Consider the following 23,144-nt stretch of genomic DNA (forward strand, 5'->3'; position numbering starts at 1 on the left):
CATAATTCCACTGAATCAAACCGAATCGAATCGTTCCACTTTAAAATTGCACCGTTCTTGAATCATATCACACCCATTGTATTGAGCTACGTATCAAACTGTCTATTGACAAGACTCACACCCCCTAATTGCCCCACTTCAAAATGCAACAAATGAACTAACTCTATGAAGAGCTTGAGTATATTTTGTCTAACATTTAAATGACATGCATTTGTAAATATTAGTCCAACCTTAACTGGAACATGAGGCTTTAAAAAAATGAAACCACTATTTTGCAGGAGTGCGCCTTTTAGAGTCAACGCAAGGTGTCATGTAGTATCACTTGGGCTAACGATGTACAGATTGTTATCGCTAACGGAGGCTCATGTTGACTTTTACTCTGGGATTTTCTTTAATACCTTCATGAATAGCAATTAAGCTAATTTCCATTCGAACTGGGCATCTTTGCATTAGGTATCTCTAAACAATCACACACACAAAAAATACTATATTTGCACTCAGCCTGTGTAATTAATGTGATTAGCCACAGTTGATTCATCATTAACAAGGGGTCAAGTAGTTTTTCTACTCAGGATAAAAAGCTTTGAATATTTTTTTAACCTTTAATAAATACAATTAAAAAAATAATAATTAAAATGCATTTTTTTTTTTTTTGGGTTGTTGTCATTTGTTTGATTATCTTCTATCTAAGTGAGGAAACTGCAAAAAAAAACAAGAATTTGTGAACATACTTTTTCTTCTTACTAAACACTTTTTTTTAAAGATACATATCATTACTTATAAATAATTGAATATGAATTAATGTGTGTAGCAAACTGGTAACGTGAAGATATTAATCAGTACCCAAGAGATAACTCTCAGTTTCCAAATGGTAGGTGACCCCTGCACTAGGCTGTAATTCTATTCTAATATTAGCAAAAATCAGTCACACCTGCAATTCTAAACAAATTGCCACTGAAAAAAATATTTACCTTCCTTCATCTTGTTACATACATAAATGAAATATCAACTCATCATAGACAGCCAATGCCATTGCACCGTGGATACGGAAAGTGATGAGTCAACAACTTCCCACACAACATTGAGTGACATCCCAAAAAAAACTCAGATGTTAACTTCTGGTCATTTTTTGGTGTATTTTATTATATTTGTTACTGAAACAATATAGAGGCTTCAAAGAGATGATGCAGTCCTGCCTGTTTATGCTAACTCCATTTATATGACTACTAACCGCTCTGGTGTTCTGTGGATGATCATGTTCTGGTCACTGTGTACGCACAACGTTGATTAGTGCACAGTGACAAGGTTCGGAGTAGAAAATGCTTCATTTAGATCTGTTAATTGTATATTTGTTGAAGAGCATAACATTTCTGCAGCGTTGCACTTTAGTATTGTAGAACACATAGCCAATAACCACTTCAATAGGTACACAGGCACAAACAAATGAAATCTAATATAAATTATTCTTGTCCTTATCCTGTACTGCTGCACACTATTAGCGTATATTCGTGAATTGTGTTAAGAAAGATAAGATGATTGATTTCACCATAATTTGTCATTAAAATTAAGTGTATAGGTATTTTTATTTTGATTGTTTTTACTAAGCATGTGAAAACAAACAAATTAATTCTACTCTATGTTGCCCTTTTGGTGTGAATGTGGGTGCAAATGGTTGTTTGTCTATAAGTGTCCTGTGATTGGCTGGCAAACAGTCCAGGACAACTGGGACCCTAGTGAAGATGAACAGTACAGTATAGAAAACTTATGGATAAACATATGTATTTATGTTATAACAAAGACACTTTGTATCAGCGCCAGTGAATTAACTAATTGGGTAGTATCAATCCTATTTTCATCGCAGGCCACATTGCAGTATAGCTGCCATCAAGAGGCCGGTTTTAACAGTGAGTAAGTATGTAACATGCCGCCAAAAACTCAATTTTGGCTGGTTCACATTCGGTTTCACAAACTGCTTCAGTGGCTATATATATATATTGTGCACATATATATATTTTTTATGACTGACTTATGGGTAGCCATGATGAGCTTTCACCTGTTGCCGCTTTTCCACCGTTCTGCTTGTCAGTAGCTTGAGCTGCACTGTGCTTGTTTTGGCGTATGGTTCAAGTGTGAGACAGTTTTACATCAGGTCCCTTATTCAATAGGTTCTATATGGTAACCACCTATTCATATTACATAATTTCCCTTACTTTTAGTTATCATATGTATTTCATGGCAAGTATGATCAGGAGTTAAGGAAAAATTGTGGCAAGCTTTCATGATTTTCACACCTGTGAACTACTGTCATTAATCACATTGTTGGGCTAGACCACTTAAGCCACTTTTCCGTTAGTTTCCAGAATGGCCTGGCACCGCATTGCCCCTGCCTGGCTTGGCCTCCGTTGTTTCTCCATTACAACAGGCACCAATCAAATGGGCGCGATTGGGGCATGATCAGTTTGCGGGTTTAACCCAGAAGGAAAGCACGCGTTTATTGTGCTTTATAGCAATACTTAACCATATTGGCAATTTCATTTCAAGTACCCGTTGATGAAAGTGAAGCTTGTGGTAAAAATGTATTTAACCAATTAAATGAGATTTGAATGAGAATGCGAGAGTCTGGTCTTTCAATATATCCCATTTTTGTCTTTATTGCGGACCACACGAATGGACACATTGAAAGATGGGACTCGCTCTCATTCATTCCATTCAACTGAATGGATCCGGCGAAAATGTTCCCACATGCTTTACTTATTTCAACTCATATCATTTTTTAAATATTGACTTGAAGCCTGGAAGAACAACAGAACTACTACTACTGTTACCACCATGACACAGAAATGATGTGCAGGCCTATTAGTTACCCGCAGAAAAGTAATCAGAAATCAATTATTGTATAAATAGTTAGATGCTTACACGCTATATTGATATTGACATTGTTACTTGTATGATCAATACGCATCCTTGCCAGTGCTGTACAGCTGCACTCATTCACTGGCCTAAAGACAGAGGTCTATATTTAGCTCCAGTGATAAGAAGAAATGCGGACAAATAGCTTAACAATGAAAAAGCCATACTGCTTGGAGCAGTGCCCGCGACTACGCAGTTTACACAAATCTCAACTTAGAGTGAAGATCACTATGGCAACAGTGGTTTAAATATTCAGTGTGTGACTAAATATACTCTTCTGGTGCGCTGTCTGAGCAGGAAATACAGCAGGCAAACAAAGATATTTTGCACAACTAATGTATGCCCAAAAATATTGAAGTCTCCCAGAGCAATGTGAAACATACATTAGTCTAAGTCTCGTCAACAGAGAACATAAAACTACTGCCCATCCATTCTGGGGGTTATATATCAGAGGCTCAACTCATCTGCATGCCATGCACTGCATGGACAGACAGCAGAGGGACTTTCGGGTGTCAGTCACTGCATGCATGTCACACACATCCCCAATAGGTCAAAAAAAGCAAAAGGAAAACAAGCATGTCACTTGCACCACTTTGTTACAGTCTTTCGTCTAAATAAGCTCTTAAGCGCTTAAATTCGACGGGCTCAAGCGGTCCAAACGTTCCGTTCCACAATACCCTCAGAGTTCCGGGCCTTTCTGAGGGGGGGGGCCCCTGCTTGTTTTCAGGGTTTTGCTGACCTCTGGAAAACCATCTGGCAAAAGGCCCTTCATCCTGTCGTGGCTGTGAAAGGACACGTGGGCCGCCATGCTTAGCATCATTGAGTGCACATCTTAGTACACTGCAAAAAACAAAATCTTAAGTAAGATATAATTTCTTAAATTTAACCACAATTTGCAAGTTATTTTTACTTAAAAATGAAATTGTCAGGCAAGATCATTGTGCTTATTTTAAGATACTTATTATTTAATTATCTTATTTGATCAAGCAGTCTTGGCATTGAGTGTTAACAGCCAGTTTTAAGTACTGTGAGGATTAAAACAGGCATTTCCCACATTTTAAGATGACAACTAACCAACATCAAAGACCCTGAACTGGGGTTTCATGAGTTTTCTTATTTTAAGATTTTGCGTAATCTAGTAATAAGATAAATGGAAAAAAATACAAGTATGAAAACAGACAAGTGTAATATGGTTAATTTCGTTATATTTAATAAATTAATTTTGTCCTTTTTTTCAGTACCAGCTCAGTGACCTAGTGGTAGAGTGCCAACACTTAGACTTGAAGGTTGTGGGTTGAATTCCTGGCTAGGTCATGACAAAGAAAATGGGACCTGTTACCTCCCTGCTTGACACCCAGGCTAATGTTATCCAAGCGTAAAAAGAAAATACTCATGTATTTTAAGAAAATAGTTCTATTTATTACAGCTTGAAAAAAAGTCGACATTACTGGTTTTTAGTCAGAAAATACTATTTTAAAGAACGCAGTGGTTGATATGGGCCTAGTATTATCTATTTATTTTTCAAAATCTTTCAGGTAAATTAAAGTAAAATGTTCTTATTTTCTTATTTGAAGTAATCATTTTATTATTCTACTATATTTTTTCTTAAATTTTCTACAGTCCTTTTTGCAGTGTACTGGAGTCAAGACCACACCAACTGAGACCAACACATTATTGAGACTAGAGAGTATAGAGACCAAGACAATACCAAGACTTTGGGGGGGGTCGAGACCAAGACAAGACCAAGACTTTTGGAGGTCGAGACTAAGACAAGACCAAGACTATTAGAGTTTGAAACCGAGATAAGACCAAGACTTTGGGGAGGTTGAGACCGAGACCAGACCAAGACTATTAGAGTTTGAGACAGAGACCAGACCAAGGCTATTGGAGTGTGAGACCAAGACAAGACCAGGCCAATTGGAGGTTGAAACCGAGAGAAGACCAAGACTATTGGTGGTTGAGACCGAGACAAGACCGAGACTTTATATATCAACGAAAAAAGATCATAACAAAATGACCAGCATTTTTCCCCCTCATCCCCCCCAACAAATTCTGTTATGCTGTTTCAAATACAATTAAATAAATCTCAAACCTAAAAAAATGTGTTGTTTCACGTCATCATCATTGCTCTTTTTTCAATTTTTTTTTGTACATCTTTTTTAAAAAAAATTTTTATTTTGTATGTGGGTGAGAATGTGCATGTGCGTGCGTGTGAGTGTGTATTCATTAGTTCACCTAAAACCTATTAAAAAATCCCATACCGTTCACCTAAACCGAACACTTCAGAACCCTGCTAGAGCTGTGAGGCCGTCAGGAGACCCGAGGAAGGACCAAAGAAAATAAAGGAAAGTGAAATCCAGCACAAACTGTTGTTTCACTTCTGATCGCAGCAGCACTAGCCTGGTCTTGGCGGGTCACGATCAAAAATCCAGATTCCGCCCCGTCCGAAGCCGAGCAAAATGTCTTCGATTTTTAGAGGAGACCCTCAAAAAGTGGTTTTGAGACCGGTCTCGAGACCAAGGCCGATCTCGAGAACTACAACACTAGCACATGCACACAGAGGACATACAAGCAGACATAAACATGATCATGCATGTGCTCACGGGCATGCGTGTAGGCCAGCCAATGCATTGCCAAACAAACCCCACATGGTTTTTCATAGAAATTCTACAAAACGCTCCAAACTCAAGCACGTTTGACTCCACAGGCTGTGCACATTATATAACTACAGCTATCATACACCACCCATCCAATCAGAACACGCAGCTCGCCATACCCCTGGTGAAAGACTCGGTCCCTCAACACGTCGCCGTAACAGCCCTCAAGGCAGCGGCAGCCCTCGTCGGCCACGCTGACGCACTCAAACACCACCATGTCTTCGTAGACGAGCCCCAGCAACGAGTTGTTCACCCAGCGAATCATCGCACCATGGATGACGCGCTCTTCTCAAGCCCCTTTTGTCTTTCCGCGAGAATGGAAGCAAGCTAGCGCGCGGGGAGGAAAGATGGACGAGGCAGGCAGGGAGATTTTCTTTAGCAGGCTTAGGGCCACTGATCTTCCCCGGCCAGCTCTGATCTCCTAATAACCAGCTTACATCGCCCTTAACGCCGGCTGCCAGAGCAGAGACACTGGGGGTCTGCGAGGCAGGCTACGCTCCATCCTAAATAGCACATGTTGATTTAGCCTGTCAGGAATCTAATAGGCTGTGCGTGGAGGCAGGCGATTCCCAGCACTAACCTGGTTGTAGCCATGTAGAGAGCCGCTAGATTAGCCCTTTTCAAGCGGCTTCATTCATGCAGCGGCGATGAGGCGCAAGAAGAGGAGGAGGAAGAAAGGAGGGGAGAAAACAGAGAGGAGGGAGGATGGGTGCCAGATCATGCCAAGAGGAATGTACGAAAAAACCAGCAGGAAGAAAACGGGGCGGCAAAGGAAGATGGGAAAATAGAAGCTGCACTGGAGGTCGTCTGGTCTCGCGTTAGCCTTCGCTCTCCTCTTCTTTGTCTAATTGAGGCTGATAGGCTCGGTCGAGCAAGCTGCCAAGTTTCATCTTCATCCTTCCTCTTCTTCGCTCTTCTTTCCGCTGGATCATCTGCTTGATTGCAGCATCTGCCAGTAGCCAAGCAAGGCTCTTCTCTGGCGATTTCTGCTCTCCGTCAAATACGGCGGATGGCTGCGTGGAAGGAGAATAACAATGTCTCTCTCTCCCTCTCTCTCTGTCTATCTCTCTTGTTGCATTCCACCTCTTCATGTGGCTGCTGCTACAGCGAGACTGCTGCACGCTCAATTATTCATGCGCTTCATGAATGGAGGAGCTGACATCACCGGCATTCAGGTCACTTTACATTCTGAGCTCCCTCCAAATCAAATCACTTTTTGCTTTGAGGTGACACCCACGTAGGCCAATCTACTTTTTCCATTGACGATGACGAATTAACAAGCAGTCCATTAAAAAATATGGACAGCAATCGATCAACCCTTTAATAGGGCACTCATTGAAATACAGCACTTTTGGCAATAGGATTTATTTTTTACCAATGCTGGAGAAAAATGATTTCCACCAAACATTATTTTTTTTCTGATAAAAGATGTGAGTCATGTTTTTACATTGTCTCTAGTCTGAACCATACATGAAATTTAATGGCAAAATTAGGATACAGTACATCATGCACATTCCACGCATAACTTCTGCACCTCACATTGACACTTCCATTTCTACCCTACCAAATCACAGTATTGGCAAAAACGGGCTGCAATTAATTTTGCTATGACATCTGATAGCACTTAGGCGTAGAAATCTTTATCACAGCATGAAGCAAACAGGTTAAATAGAGAGTGCTGTTGTATGCAATAGAGCTCTCTAGAACCATGTTAACATTGACCTGAAAGAAAGAGTGTGCTCATTGGCGGGAAGAAGGACATTGTGAGAAGTTGGCGAGAAAGTAATTTTTTTTCATCATTATTATAATCCACAATTGATTTTAAATGTGGTATATTTGTCAAGTTCTCTACTATGTTGCATTCTTTATTTGTGAAAAGGTCTGAATGCTTTAGAGTAGCATTCAAATGTACTTTTCTCAATATTCTCATTATAACTATTGTACATTAGGGTTTGGTGGTATTCAAATTTTGACACCGTTTTACTGTTTCCTCATTATACTGGGGTATACGGTGATGCAGTCACAATTTTAATATCATATTAGGTCTTTATGTAGTGCATTTTAAAAAATATATGATGGCGTTGAAAGCATCACTGCTGCTATTTTTAGACATCACAGGATATTGTGTTACCGTAATACCTCCCAACCCTACTGTGTGTGTATCAATATACTATTATATTTCCATATAATCCGTTATACAGTAGGCTTACATATTTATTGTAATATTTTTCCTTATTTAATGAGTGGGAGAAATTATGCAGTATACATTAATTCTGAGTAATTATCAAATATGATTCCTTGAAAAAAAAAAAATCAAATGAGGATGCCACCAAATTAAAAATGTACAAATGAATATGATATTTTTGTATTCTGCTTGAGTCCAATCACTTGTGAAGCACTGACTCAAAGAAAAGAAAATATGATCCAGCACGCATTGTTACAAAATGTTTCCATGCACAATCGCTGGCTAATGAAGCATTGACAAATGAAACTCACAAAACTTGAGAATCACAAAACTTATATCAGTCGGTAAAATTGGGTATATTTAAAGATAACTGACCACAATCCGACTCATTAACAGCCCATTTCATCATAAGATATGAGCCATATAATCATCATTTATGACAACACACTCCCACACATGCACATACCTAATAACACTAAGACACATGAGGCCAGCTTCTGGAAAGACTTGACCCCACCAAAATGGCGGCCTCGATGGGAATGCTAAGTAGAGGAATGCAGTGGAAACAAAAAGGAGGAAGCTGGTCCACTGAGCCGAACCGTTATGTGCCCACACGAGCCTGCAGAAGCACACAGCAACTGACCTACTTGGGGCAACTGCTGGTGCACTTGGGGAGGGGGGGCGGAAACAGATGGCCAAAATGACCACACACTAGCAAAGTTAAACAATAGTAACATACTGTAATTATTGATTGCGAATATTTTTTATTATTATTTTTTTTTTATATGAATGCATTTTATTAAAGTAATATTGTCACACCTTAACCGGTGAAATTAGTCCATTTTGATTTAATTGCATGAATTATTATTATTATTATTATTGGATTATAGTAGCAGTATATTATAATAAATATATGCAAATAAAAATACAACACTTTGACTGAAATGCCTTTCTGCGTCTTTGCGGGTGTGATTGGCGTTATTAATTGAGGCTTATTGTTTCTGTTAGAATTAATAATGACTCCCTCTTTATTTGTCAGTGTATGCCGCTGATTGCAGAAATCTGTGCTTTCTATGACCCTATAGCAGTTTTGGATTTTGTCACTGCAGGGCTGATGCTAATTCAAAGCTAATATTGTGACTAAGTTGTCGTACAACAGACTATGAGGTAGATGTGTAATTCATATTTACTTTGCATTAATAACATACAGTTATAAAGAGTAGAGCAATAGCGCTAACAAACGCCTCCATCAGTATAAAAGTGTGTGTGCTTTTTCGAGACTGGTCTTGGCAAAATGAATGGGCCGGCGCCTGGCTAACTGGGAGAAGTCTAGCTGCGACTTGGCCGTGCAGTTACCATGGCAGCCGGTCAAGCCATTCATGTTTTCCATCACTTGAACTATTCCCAACTGGAGGGGAGTGCGAGTGTGTGTGTGTGTGTGATGAGAGAATGATACTGCATTTACTTTCACACTTGATTAGCTGGCTACAAAGAGTTTAAGCACACTTTACTGTGTGGACCAGTCTCTGTGTGGGTTCATGCTATCTAAAAAGTTTTTATAGCATGATGCTATCCCTAACAAGAAGTATTTGCTAATTAATTTGAGCATTTAACCCTGGAGAACCCACGGGGTCAAATTTGGCCCCTATAAATTCTGCTACTCAAATAACAAAGACCTTTTTTTTTTTACAAATTTAACTTGAAAAGTCCAGAGTGCCACTTCTGACCCCTGCATGGGGCCATCTAGTGGATGAATATTGCACTTACATGAGCCAGAGTGGTGGTGACAAGATGGCTAAAATGCAACAAATAAAACAAGAAAATTATATTGTTCAATGTAAATGTGTATTTGATTGATTATTTTCTTAAATTCTAAATAGTTTACTGACAGTTTTTGTTATTCTGATTTTTCGAAATGATACCCCTAAATCCCAAAGGGTCAAATTTCGCCCTAATCCTAAATTAGGGAATAAATTGAAAAAAACATTGAAAAAACATATATTTTGGTGTTCAGTGAAGTTATAGCAGTCATTTAATGTATAATTCATAATTTTCCAAAGAAGAAAAGGGTTCTTGGGTTCTCCAGAGTTAAAAGAGTGCAATCACTTTGTCTTTGCATTTATCCGTTGAAATTGTCGATTTAAGGCCAAGTGTGTCACCTAATCATTAAGTTTCTTAGTCATTATTGACAATGTATCTACATTAATGGAACGTGAGCTGGGGTTTGATTGACAGGTTAGTTTTACTTCAACTTTGACAACTTCAGATTAGCAGAATTTGCTTACCGGCCACGAGCCTGGTTTTACACTCAACAAACTGATTTGAATTCAGGATCGAAACTTCAGAGGTTATCTCAGGACTTGAAAATGTCAGAGGGGACATGAGGGGACAGGAAGTTGGCAAATGGATTACAGCCCAGACTGACTCAGATGCTTCAATCTGCAGAGGATCTGCAGATTGAAACTGGAAGATGGCTGAGTGACACTGCACCATGGCATGATGTAACTCTGAACATTTTTTTAAAATTAAGTTTACACCTGACAAGAATGTGGTCTCTATTTACCAGGGGCAATTCTAGGAGTGTAAGTTTAGGTGTGCTGGCATGTTTGACACTGGACATGGGGTGGGCGGCGTGGCCGTTGGGGGATTCACGTTTTACAACTAAAAAAAAACATACATGCAAACACACTCACATCTAGTTAGTTAGTCAGTGGCACCTTGGCTTTAATAATATCACATGCCAACCATGTGCTTCTCTCTTTATAATTAAAAAAGGACGCAGATTGTCTTACTACATATAGCTAAAGGTTACTAACTAGAAAAAAATGACCACTAACTTCCACTTAACAACATAAACACTGGCCTAGAGTTATTAATTTAGTTAATTTTGGGGGTGCTTGGATACACCTCAGGGGTGCTTCTGCACACACAAAAATGGACTACACACACCTACATACAGTATGTTAGTTAGTTAGTTAGCAGGATTATGTAAAAACTACTTTGGAATGACAAAGTTCTACAAAACTACACATGGACTGGACACAGCAAGAAAAGCCGCAAATCACTTCTTATAAACAGCAGTGGACATTTTTCAACATTATATTTCAGTAAATAAGACATGCATCTTAATGGGAAAAAAAATTCATATGAATCTATCTGGAGCTGATACAAATATAGATGGTTCAACGTTGCTGGAAGTCTAGACTGTATAAGAGATCTTGTATGTTTTTTTGGTACTCTAATTTAAAGCTTTCTAATGTGATTGAATCAGGGAAAAAAGACAGCACCGTGCAGTTAGAGAGTAAAGATGACTTTATCTTGTCTAAGTTGAATCTGAATTCAGAATCAGAATTCTTGATTCACAGTTTGAGGTGGTAAACTTCACATCCATATAATCAACCTGGAAACGAAACCAAGGCAAATGTGCAGGACAAAGAACTGACCAACACGTCATCTTCTTCATTTATACTTAATCCTAATACCAATGATAAATGTGCATACAATGTGCTTGTGCTTCCTCTCTGCTAATTTAGAACTACCTCTTCCATCATGAGGCGCTGACCCAACACCCCTCTCTTTCCCAGAGACTGCATTCATAAATACAACATTGATAATGTGGCTGCCATCCATCATGTCCCCTTGGATGTCAACAGGAAAAAAAAAAAAAGTCCAATATTTGGGAGCGAGAGGGGAGTGTGACGGTGATGACAAATAGTGTGGGCTATAATGCAGTGGGGACAGCAAGGTAGAGATCGAGAAGTAAAAAAGGAAGAAAAAAAGAGAGAGAGAGTTAAGAAAAGATGAGCGGTAGTCAGAAGGACAAATATATTCGGTCGTCCGCTTTTGCTGCGGAGACCATGAAGGGAAGCTGGAAGTCCGCTGTGGCCCAGTTTGATGATGTGGTGCTTTATCTTTAACGCGGCACTCCGTTACAAGCATCCCATTTGTAACAACCGAGTAAAGTCTCACTGGTTGTGCTCTTTTTTGTTATTGTGGGCATCTTGCAACTATGTATTTCATACAAAGAACTTAATCAGTACAAGCCAACCTGCAGCCTATATAAGAGTGTCTTTTCCTTCTTGCCAATATTTTGAATACTGGCAAGCCTTAGCGGTGTAGGAGCCACAATGAGAAATGAGTCGAAAATAGATCAGAGAGACCGTTTGGAGAAAACACGCCTGAGGATGTTTCTTGCTTCCGTGTGAGGATCTGAAACCGCAGTGTACGTCAGGGGAAGTTTCCAAAGGTTTTTGAAGTTTTGCTTGACGGCAGCACTCACAAGTGCACACATAATGTATATGGAGGGTATGCCTGTACGAAATGCAGCTTCTGAAGAAGAAACGTCAATATTTTTCAAATTGACTTCATGCACGAAATTGATCTTTAGGGCAATAATTTTGTGCTAGTCTGTGCGCATTGGTGGGCTTTTTTTTTTTAGCAGATAGATGAAGGTAGTTGCGCCATTGTGGGATGGAATGCAGCCGACTCGCGGCCAATCAAAGCAGCCCCCCTCATTCTCTTTAAAATCAGGGCGATTGGTGCTAGATATTTTTAACTCATTCACTGCCATTGACGACTATAGACGTAAAAAAATCATGTGAACAATTTCTATTCGTTTAACATTTTTTTCATTTCATTAATTTTTTTATGAAAACCTAGAATTTTTTTATTGTACATTTATAACAGATATAAAATTTGTGATTAATCTAATTGAAGTCATGCGATTAAAAATTGTAATCATCTGACGCCCCTTTTTTTAAATTAGGGGCGTCAGGCGATTACATTTTTTAATTGTAACTAATCACAAGACTTCACTAGTAAACTAACGATTAATCCTAAATTTTATATCTGTTCTAAATTCACAATAAAAAAAAATCTAGGTTTTCATACTCTTTTTAGCAAAAGTGGAAAAAAATGTTAAATACAAATAGTTCAAATGAATGAATCTATAGCCGTCAAAGGCAGTAAAAGAGTTAAGGTGATATTGATAAAAAATCATTCAATGAATTGATTTCTACAATGAGTCAGAGCAATTGTCTAATGTAGTTGTTATATGTTTTAATTACATGAATGACGACAACCACACACGTTTGTGGAGTGCAGAATCTATCTGCCTGCGCCTTGATCAAATCCACCTAAATCACGTTACACCACCTGCGCCACCACTTAGACCTGCTTTTAGTGGGTTTAAAATCTGGTCTACTTCTTGTCACCAAATTGCCAGGTGCGCCGGGGGAGCGGAAGTTTCATCCGCTCAGCAAGCCGTATTAAATTCACAAACTAGACTTGCCCTGGCACGGAAATAAAGATACACCCAAATTGTATCCTGACCGCACGGGTGCCTGTCTATGAAAATAAGGCTATCAGCCATTAAAACTTAGAAAATACTCTCTCTGCTTCACCTAAAGTCAGCTGTGATAGGCTTCAGCAAATATGAGACCCTAATGAGAATAAGCATTATAGAACGCTTATGTAACTTCTGTATATATATATATTTTTTTTTTTTCTGAGGCTTGTCTATCTTTAACAAGTGCTATAAAGCCAATGAGAAATATGATTTAGTGTAGGCAATTATTTAACACACTGAACAAAGGTCCTCTGAGCTATATGTTGAACTTAATTGTGATTTGCTGACATCTTTCGTGTCTAATGTCAACCCTAACCAGGCCCGGACTGAGTAATCTGTGCGTTTTGGTGCATTCCCGCTTGGGCCAGATTGCAATTATACACTCTTTGGGTTGCTCCTGCAGCCCGCCTATGACTTATTTCCGGCCTGCAGATCCATTTTTAAAATAATTCACATTTGAAATGTTTAATGCTTCAATCAATAGGCCAATATATTATACTTTTACCTAGTGTGTCAACAAGTCACAATAATTTAATACCAGAAGTAGCAAAACCTCAATACACAAATAGAAACAATAACACTGTAACTATATTACACACATTAAAGCGGCAAAACACATTGACAAGTGTTATTAGCAGTAACGACATCAAGCATGATGGGAAAGCCTCCTACGATTACCGCTGCTGTCTTCAAGTTAGCACAAGTCAGCAAAATAGTGCACCAGAAATGGTGAGAATAGGTTTCAGAATATGAGCACTAACAGGAAGTACAGTGTTTCTTTGGTCCTGACGGCCTCGCGACTCTGCCTGGAAGTGTTTGGTTTAGGTGAACGGTATGGGATTTTTTAATAGGTTTTAGGTGAACTAATGAATACACTCACACGCACGCACATACACATACTCACCCACATAGAAAAAAAAAAAGAGAGCAATGATGATGACATGTCAAATCGGTAAAATTACCAATGAACAATACTGAGCTCTCCAAAAAAAAAGAAAAAAAAAAAGGAAGTACAGTGTTACCTTCCTTAATCTACTCTAACTCAGGCATACCGATGTCAAGATTTTGGTAAAATTCAGACTTTTTCGGCTTCAAGAGGATGACTTTACAAATCATATTATAGGGCGACTGGCCACAACATTATGACTCCTCCCATTCTCCAAGTCAGATGTTGTGCATAAACAACATGTATGTGTGTAAATAATAAACATTCCATTTGTGAAGCTGGGCCACAATACCACGTGAAAAGTATAAGCCCCGATTTTTGCTTTGGCATCCTGTCACTGCCTGGCCTTTGCTACAGCTGCTGCTATTTGGCTCTGCATGCACAGCATGGAGTTTGTGTGTGTGTGCAGATTGAAGTCACAGCAAATGTCATATCCACTGCAAATATCAACGCGGGGGCATTGCCAAACCCACAGCAATCTTTCTCTCACAGACAAGTACCAACCAACGATTTCTCCACATCACACATGTAGCCTGGCTTTTAAACATCAGCAGATTAAAGGCACAAGAAGCAAAAGTGCAGAATATATTTCGGTTTGGGTCATTGAAATTCTTTGTCCACCTTCTAATTGATAAAGCATCAACAGATGGAATGACCTGGAGGTCACATGCCAACATGGCTGACTGCACCTTCAAGAGTAGAGAGCTTCATCATCATCAATGTGCTCTCATGGGAACGAAGGAAAGCACTGTATTATGTTTCAAATGGACTATTTTGAAGTAACGCCCACGCTGATGTCAAGCGGTTGCAGGGTTACTGCATTTTACTTACATAACATGCATTAATAGTAAAACCAACCAAATACAAATATTTATCTGTTCTAATCAAATCAATGCATTATGTGTCTTACTATTGCAAACAGGTTCTTATTAAATGCATGCATAATAGTGACGGTCCAAACAGGTTACACAGATCATTATGAGTGTGTATTTTTTCTTTTTTCCACAAATACCTATATGACTGGTAAGGGTTTGACATTATATTGATACCGTGATGGACTGTATTGTTATCTCTTATAGACGAATATGTAGCGAATCGAGGCGTTTTCACACTGTACTTAGCGCTTCCAATAGGAAAAAGTGCTAACACAGCAAAATGTTATGTTACTTCCTAGTGGGCTAGTATGCAAGCACTTCCAAATATGGGCAAGATTGCACCGGGAATCTCTCATCAATGTGGGCTACCCCCCCAAAATAAAATGTGTTTTATTAGATTAGGTCATGTATTTATCATTCCAAGTTTCATTTGTTTTGACAAAGAGGACACACTGTATTAATTAGTTTTAATGAACCAATAATAGTTTAATTTCACTGGTCAATAGAAGTTAATTTTAATTTTAGGTCAATAGATATTTTTTTTCTCTCCCCAATAACACACGATTGCTGTATCAGGATTGTTACCAGTGTTGTCAAATAATCATGAAATGACAGCAAATTCAATTTACAGGTGCAAATCTGCCATCGACACAAACAACATAAGGGATGCTTGCATTAGTGTCTGAGAGTGGGGATGGCACTAAATCAAGTTGGAGTTGGTCCAACTAACTACAAAAGTCCGCACACACAAAAGGTTGTACAACTATGGGGCGGCCAGACAGGTCACCCTCCATGTATAAAAGGCAAGCTAGGGAACGCTAACAGATGGTGCTTCAACTGACTCGTGCCTATCAGAGTGATTAAGGAACAGCAGACTCAAGTCTAACAGTGTTTGTGTGGAATGGATGCCCGAGACACACAAATCATCAAGAACGTCGAGTTTGCTGACACCACACAATCAATCTCATTAAGCTCATCAAGTCCTGAGCGGGCACCAAAGAAGCAAGTGGGACACACGATGCCCAAACTGCTCTCCCTCTCACTATTCTTTTTTTCTCTCCCCCCTGCAGCGCTCTGTAATTTGTCTAAAAATACCACGCAAAGAAGAGGAGGAGGAGCGTCAACAAACAAGGGGAGGAGATGATGAAAGAAAGGAGGGCAGCTGGAAACCAGGGATCGCACACGGCGAGCAAAGGCGGGAAGTGAGCCACCTGGATGCGGACGCGTGCGCCCATGTGAGGGATGGCGGCGAGCATGTGCCTTCCCATATTATTATTTTATTTTATTTTTTCAGCCACGTGAGCAGCTCTCCTCAGCTGCTCTGTGCTTATATTGAGCCCACCCGAGGGGAGCAGAGCGAGGTCACCGCTCTCACAGCCGGATAACGAGCACACAAGTCCGCACTAGATGCGTATAGGCTCAAACACACATTTAAAAAAACCTTATGGCAGAGGTCGCCACCTTTTCGAAGCTGAGAGCTACTCGGGTACTGAGTAAGCAACAAATACTTCAAAATGGCTGTAAAAGCTCAACCAAAGGCACGGCAATCAAATTCTTTGATGTATTTAGCACATTTTGCCATCCTGAAGCCAATTCCAAGATGAATTTCATTGTACACACGTTCTTAACGAAGATTTTCACAGAAACACAAAACATGTACACTGCACTTTGAAAATGTGTTTTGTAGTGATGGGAAAATTAAGCATCATGAATGACTTGTGATATTTTTTGTTTTACTCTCCTAAAAGCTGCTCTTGGTTTAAAAATGCAGTGGAAATGTGATCAATTTCCATTTCACTATCCTTTATATTTAAACCAAGAGCACCATTAGGCCTGAATTACTTAATTGACCAATATTCGTTATTTAAAAGAGCCAAAAATTGGCACAAAAACAAAAATCAGCTATTCAAAAAAATACACATAAGACGCAGATAACAACATTCAAACTTCCTGCCAGACAAGAAATTAGCAGAAAAATTGGCCTAACTATTTTTCCTGTAAAATGAAACAAGGACTAAGGACAAGTGTTGGAAAATAGACAAATGTTTTGTCTGTTATTTCTATCTTTATTTTTGTAAATGGTAAGGGAGCAAAAAAAGTTAATTAATCCATTATATATTGTTTTTAATTCATCGGTCGATTAATCGGGTATTCGGATTTCATTCTGCCAAATATTGCATCAAAATGAATGTGAAGACCTTGACCATGTTAATGACTTGTCATAATAATTGGGAAACGGATAAATACCAAAACACAAGATTTTATTTCTCTAAATATCTTCCAGTGTTTACATTTTCAAATGATCCTTACAACAACATTCGTAGGAAATCACAATTGTCCCACCACTCGTGAGCTCTTTTTCGAACAGGCCCACGGGCCACTCACGTCATCTTTGGGCGCTACTTGGTGCTCTCGTGCCCTATATTGGTGACCGCTGCCTTATGGCATGCAATCTATTGAATTTGTCATTATGCAGTCCAATCAGTCTTGCACAACACTACATCAGATGTGTTAACCCTTTAAACCACCACCAGAGTCTAGACTCTGTCTGGGCTGTTCTCTGCAATTAGCACTGCTTCAAACGCGTACATGTGAAAACACAATGAATATCATGCTCTGCTTTTCTTTTTCCACCTTACCAGGCGAGCTTGAAGCTTTTCATCAGTACAACGAGGTGTGTCTAACGTCCATAGCGTGTTGCGGGCACCGGGCTGCCCGTTGATGCGGCTGCATGCTGACTGACAGCCTCCACAATCCTCACCTCCCATGCACGCAAGGAAAGCAAAGCAAAGCGACTGTCAGTCGACAGGACAGCTGCTTTCGGGTTCCACCGAAATCCACAAGGATTTGCCTTGCTTCTTGTTACATTCTGTGCCGCAGTGCTGTGTCGCTTGTGCCAAAAATTCACTTTTTTTTTTTTTGTTTTCCCCGAAGAGAAGCAGGTGACCCAGCAGTGCGACGTTCCTGCTGCAATCTACAGCATGAAGTGGAGGAGTTGGAAATTGCACGGAAAAGCAAACACGGTTGATCCGTCTAATATCCAAGTGTGTGACTGAGAGCGTTCCCAGTTTGCTGGCTCAAACTCTCCCCCATCTCTCCCTCAGCCGCTGCGGATGAAAGCTGCACTTGCTGTGCTCACAGTGAGCAGGCGCAGGATAGCTCCCCCCCCACCCCCCCACCACCTCTCTTCCTGTTCTGTCTCTGTCCACTTCCCTAGATGGCTCCCTTTCTCTTCTCCGCAAGATAAGCCTGGCTGACCCGGAGTGCAGGACGGGAGCGCTGATTGTAGCCGTTGGTCATCCCATCCTCCAAGCCGAGAATGAGAAGGGTATTAAGAGCGGGACCTGCAGCGATTCTTCTCTTTTGTATTGGACTCCAACCGTGCCAAGTGTCAGTTGGCAGTGTTAATTACTTCCCAACCAGAATATACAGAACATTTTTGATTGAATTGCTTCAATTAAAAATGGTGTTTGACTTGAAACAAATCAGCTATATTTGTAAGGGATTAACCTTTACAGCACCGCAGTTGCACTGCCAAATGAAGCAGTACTTGTTTAATCTGCAGGTCAGAGAAGTCAGAGAGAGAGAGAAAAAAATCCAGACTTAAAGAGAAGCGTTTATTTAAAAAACAACAATGGCCGCAGCGGGTCATGGAGCGACATGTTCTTGTGGTTTAATTCACTCTCAGCACTGCTAGCAAGTTACTTCTCGTTAGCTGTTAATGAAGCTAATGCATCAATGCTAACTAACTGGCGCACCATGAAATCAAGTTAAAGTCTATTTGAGGGACTATTTAGCATCGATTGATATTGTGACTTTTCGTGGTTAGATTTATTTTTATTTTTATATTCATCCATCCATTTTCTTTACTTTTTGACTTTGACCTCGCATAGTGGCAACATCTTGTAGAGGCTACTGTTGATTCAATCTCAGCTTGTTTGTTGGCTAAAGAAGAACTCCCAAATCAGTTGATAGTTTAAGACTAAAGCTTGGTTTATGATTGATGTGTCCGCGAGGTCCGCACGACTCCACGTGGCAAAATGACATAATTTCAGCAGCCATGTCATTGTCATTATAACGCCAGTTATATACAGTACACAACACAATTTTGTTGGAGCCTATCAATGGATTGATCAATTTTCTACACTGCCTGTCTTTAATCGAATTGTGCACAGTAAATTCTGTAGAGTAAATTTGACTCTATTTATAGTGGGACTGAATAGACTCAGTTTTAGAGTAGGCTAATATAAGAGAGTAAAATAAAGAATTGAAAAAAAAATAATTAAATAAAAGTCACTCAAGGATTTGAGGAACGAACTCACGACCTTCAGTATGGCACACTGCCACACTACCACCTGAGCTATGCCCTTCCTACTGTTTGCTTATATACAAGAGGAGATGAAAAAACGTGTTTGGTCTCTTGGAGTTGCGAAGATTCCAGCAGACACGGGCGATATGTGTGTGGTTCTGGGAGTAGATCAGCTGTCTCCCAAGCTGAAGGCCATGAGTACGTTCCTTAACCCTTGAGTGACTTTTTTTTTTTTTTTTAATTCTTTATTTTACTCTCTTCCAAATGTAGATATTACTCTAAAACGGAGTATATTTGGTCCCACTCTAAATAGAGTCAAATTTACTCTGCGGAATTTACTGTGCATTGACTATCCCAGTTAACTTTGAATGAGAGGCGGGGTACACCCTGCACTGGTCATAGGGCCTAATGCTGAATTTGGAATATTAATAGAAAAAAATAAAGCATTTATTTACCAATTATGGTTTCCAATGGTCAAACACTGTAAGAGAATATATAAGGCAAATAGCCATCCCTAATCAGATTGTACCATCCTATTATGATCCAGTTAATTGAGTCAAACTAAGAGGAAGGAGAGACAGCGAGAGACTCTCCAGCCCACATCAGATCAGAACAGACACGAGGCCACCGTCACATTCTATTGTTAGTCAACGGAAAGACAGCAGGGAGAAGACACTGATGAAAAAGGAGGACAAGATGGAAGTGTGACGCAGCGAGAGCTTTCAGCAAGAGCACAGTAAGTCGTCTCACACAGAGTCCATCTGGTGTCCACCTCGTCGTGGTGCGCCAGCCATGCGTAAGAGAACATACATCCGCCAAAAGGTGCACCTGGTGACGGTCCTAATTCATGAAGAGTGCCATCCTCTTCCTTTAAAAAATAAGCAGATCACCTGTGATATTTACTAAATTTACAAAAAGGCATTGTATTTCATACCAGTAATATGAATCCTAAACGTGTTTTGTTCATAGTGGTTGTCTGTAATTTGTCACGTATGTTTCACGTGATGCCAGTTCTGTGTCCAGCATATTGGAGAGTGGTGCTGAATGGACAGCTCCTCCAAAGAAAAGTCAAGTCGTCCAGTCGCTGTATTTTCTCCTTATGATGCCCCCTGCTGGCTAATTTAAAATAAACTATTGTTGAAACCCATCCATCCATTCGTTTTCTAACGTTTTCTAGCTAACTTGGACAAGAACTGGTGTCCACCCTTAACTTGTCACCAGCCTATCACACTCAAAGACCAGCAACCATTTAACACTAATTTATAATATTTAATGAATTAGCAAAAGGCTGGATTGGCTACCAGACCAGTCACAGGGCACAAATGTAAGAATTAAAATTTGAAATGTTAAATTGTCACAAATTTGCATGGAATACAATGCAGATGTGATTATTCAGCACTATTCTTAGTATTCATTTCAACCTCATCTAGCCTACATTGTTTGTTTTCCATTTGAAACCTAAAAATAAAAATTGCCGGTTAACCTGAATTAATCCCTACACTATGATTTGCAGGATTGGATTTACTCAGATCACGTGACTGTTCAGGATACATATCAGGCAGACATTGCACATTTGCAGCGTAAATAAACGCAAATCTCATGCAAATGGCAAGAATAAGTAACCAATGACAATTTAGGACAAAATGGCCACCATCTGAAGATTCTTTGCAGATGCAAAACAGAAGATAGCATGATGACAGATGATGATGATGCATGACATAGTCAGAAAGAAAAACAAAAAAACAGCACGCCATGATCAGGTCCATGTAGAAATTCTAAAGTCAGATGCAGATGGCCTGCTGTGTGAGCGCCACGTGTTGCATGAATAAAAGAACAAAGCACTAACATTAAAGCTCTCATTTTAAAAGGGGCCTTCCATTCCCTGGTTCAGTAGCAGCAGCAGCAAACAAGATGAAAATAGACTCTCAATAAACCCCCATCGCACACTCATCGTAATTATAACACAAAGAGGACCGGGGGAGGAGAAGAGAGGAGGTGAGCATTGGGATTATCAGGATTATTTCAGACATCATAATGGAGATGTTGACGGAATGGTCCACAAATTGAGATTAAATACCTGTTGACTGGAAAGTGACAATGCATCTCTTTAAGTAGGTTTGTCTCCGCAATTAAATAACTAAAAACTAAACTGCCATATTATTTTATTATTATTATTATTATTATTATTATTATTATTATTATTATTATTATTATTATTATTATTATTATTATTATTACATACAGTGATAAATAAAAGCAGATTAAATAGATCACCAAACAGTGAAAAGTTTTTGCCACAAGCCACAGCTACCCTTTATTAACCTCATTGGTTATTGTTGCCTACTACTTTCTATTTTAGCACATTATTATTAAGATTGCATTCCTGAACAGTAAAAAAATTGTTTTAGGGAGTGAATGTAATGCATGGTTAATTTCTCACTTATCAGTTGAACCCAATGAAGCCTTCAAATGTTGGTATAAAAACATGGATTAACAAATGGTCAACTGTAGCAAGCTCACGGAATCTGCATGAAAGCATTTTATCATACCAAAACTGTCTTCTTGTTTTGATGATGTGCGTCCACAAAAATGTGTTTGGCACTAGACAGAAATGTGTCAATTTGTCACCCTGAACAGAAAATGGATTGATAGGTTAAATTTTTTTTATCAAACACTCACTTAATATTATATAACGCATACCTGTACTATCTTAAACATAATAATATGTAGACTATAACAAATATTAAATTATTAATGTTTTTCTGTGTTGTGCTACAGTTATGTACAATAATGTAGCCATTATGAAGTGTCTTTGAGTGTCCCGAAAAGGGCTACATACTGGTAAATCTGATATTTTATTATTATTATTATTATTATTATTATTATTATTATTATTATTATTATTATTATTATTATTATTATTATTATTATTATTATTAAATGCAGCCACCTAGTGGAACGTTGTTATTTATGTTTTTTTTTTTTTTGAAGCGCATTATTTATTGGGGCACAAAGTCAATTACAGCATAGAACATTAATTAATGAATTATAGGCTTAAAGTATAATGCTGAATATAAAATCAGGAGTCATTTCATATACACTGAACAAAATGGCAGTACCATTCCCACTATAAATATGGTATATTAGCTTAATTTCCTGTTTAGGCGACTATGTACTAGGAAAGTCATAATCTTTTCGTTAAAATAACTTTAGAATTATTCCCCACTAAGAAACGATTTATTTATTTATTATTAGATTGTTTTGTGATGTGTTTGCTAACGTTCATAGCACTTCAGATGCATTTATATTGTAAGTATTTATTTAAGTAAGTATTTTTATTTTATGTCTTCAGCCTTGCATTATGTGAGCACTTTGTTTGTATGATAATTCTTGTTTTTGTTTACCTGCCAGGTAACTCAGATGGAAATGCTAATTCTAGTCAAAATCCCTTTGTTGCATACCTTTTTTTTTTCAAAATAAAAAGGTGGTTCTTGATACCAATACATTTAACTACTGCAACTAAAAATACATAAGTTGAGTTAAGCAGTTTTTTTTTTTTTGTAACACAATGAGAAAAAGCTGAATATAAGTATGTGCAAAAATACACTTGAACAGATGAAAGTGCTCATATTCAATGTATAAGCTCGTGTGGGTGTGTTTACTGGCTGCCTACACCAAAGCCACACCATGCCATGGCCACTGTTTACAATTTGTACCTGCGGCTCAAGCTGTTATGCAGCACATCAGTGAGTCATCACATCATGACCTTGAGCTCCTCCAATTCACCACAACACTGTTCAGAAAAGCCACACAAAATGTATGAGCCTGTTGATCACCTGAGATCCACAACCTTCAACCTATAGTTTTAATCCTATTGCTTCCGGTATTGAACAAGAGAATATTAACTTTTACTTA

At 38.9% G+C, this 23,144-nt stretch overlaps 1 protein-coding gene across 14 annotated transcripts in view; it reads right to left on the reverse strand.

Annotated features, from left to right (window-relative positions):
• Positions 1-23,144, reverse strand: part of gramd1bb (GRAM domain containing 1Bb) — a 108,252-nt gene that overhangs the window by 42,523 nt on the left and 42,585 nt on the right. The window contains exon 1 of one of the 14 annotated variants that reach the window (XM_077565659.1): positions 17,560-18,053. The exons of 11 other annotated variants lie outside the window; for them this stretch is intronic. In XM_077565659.1, coding sequence (XP_077421785.1) covers positions 17,560-17,582 — 23 coding nt within the window. In that variant the 5' untranslated portion in view covers positions 17,583-18,053. Of the gene's footprint in view, positions 1-5,686; positions 5,919-6,147; positions 6,656-17,559; positions 18,054-23,144 lie in introns of those variants that run through there. 2 more of the 14 variants (XM_077565661.1, XM_077565656.1) reach the window with 2 other exon arrangements.

This window comes from Vanacampus margaritifer, chromosome 5 (assembly GCF_051991255.1).
Source record: "Vanacampus margaritifer isolate UIUO_Vmar chromosome 5, RoL_Vmar_1.0, whole genome shotgun sequence".
Lineage (NCBI taxonomy): Eukaryota > Metazoa > Chordata > Actinopteri > Syngnathiformes > Syngnathidae > Vanacampus > Vanacampus margaritifer.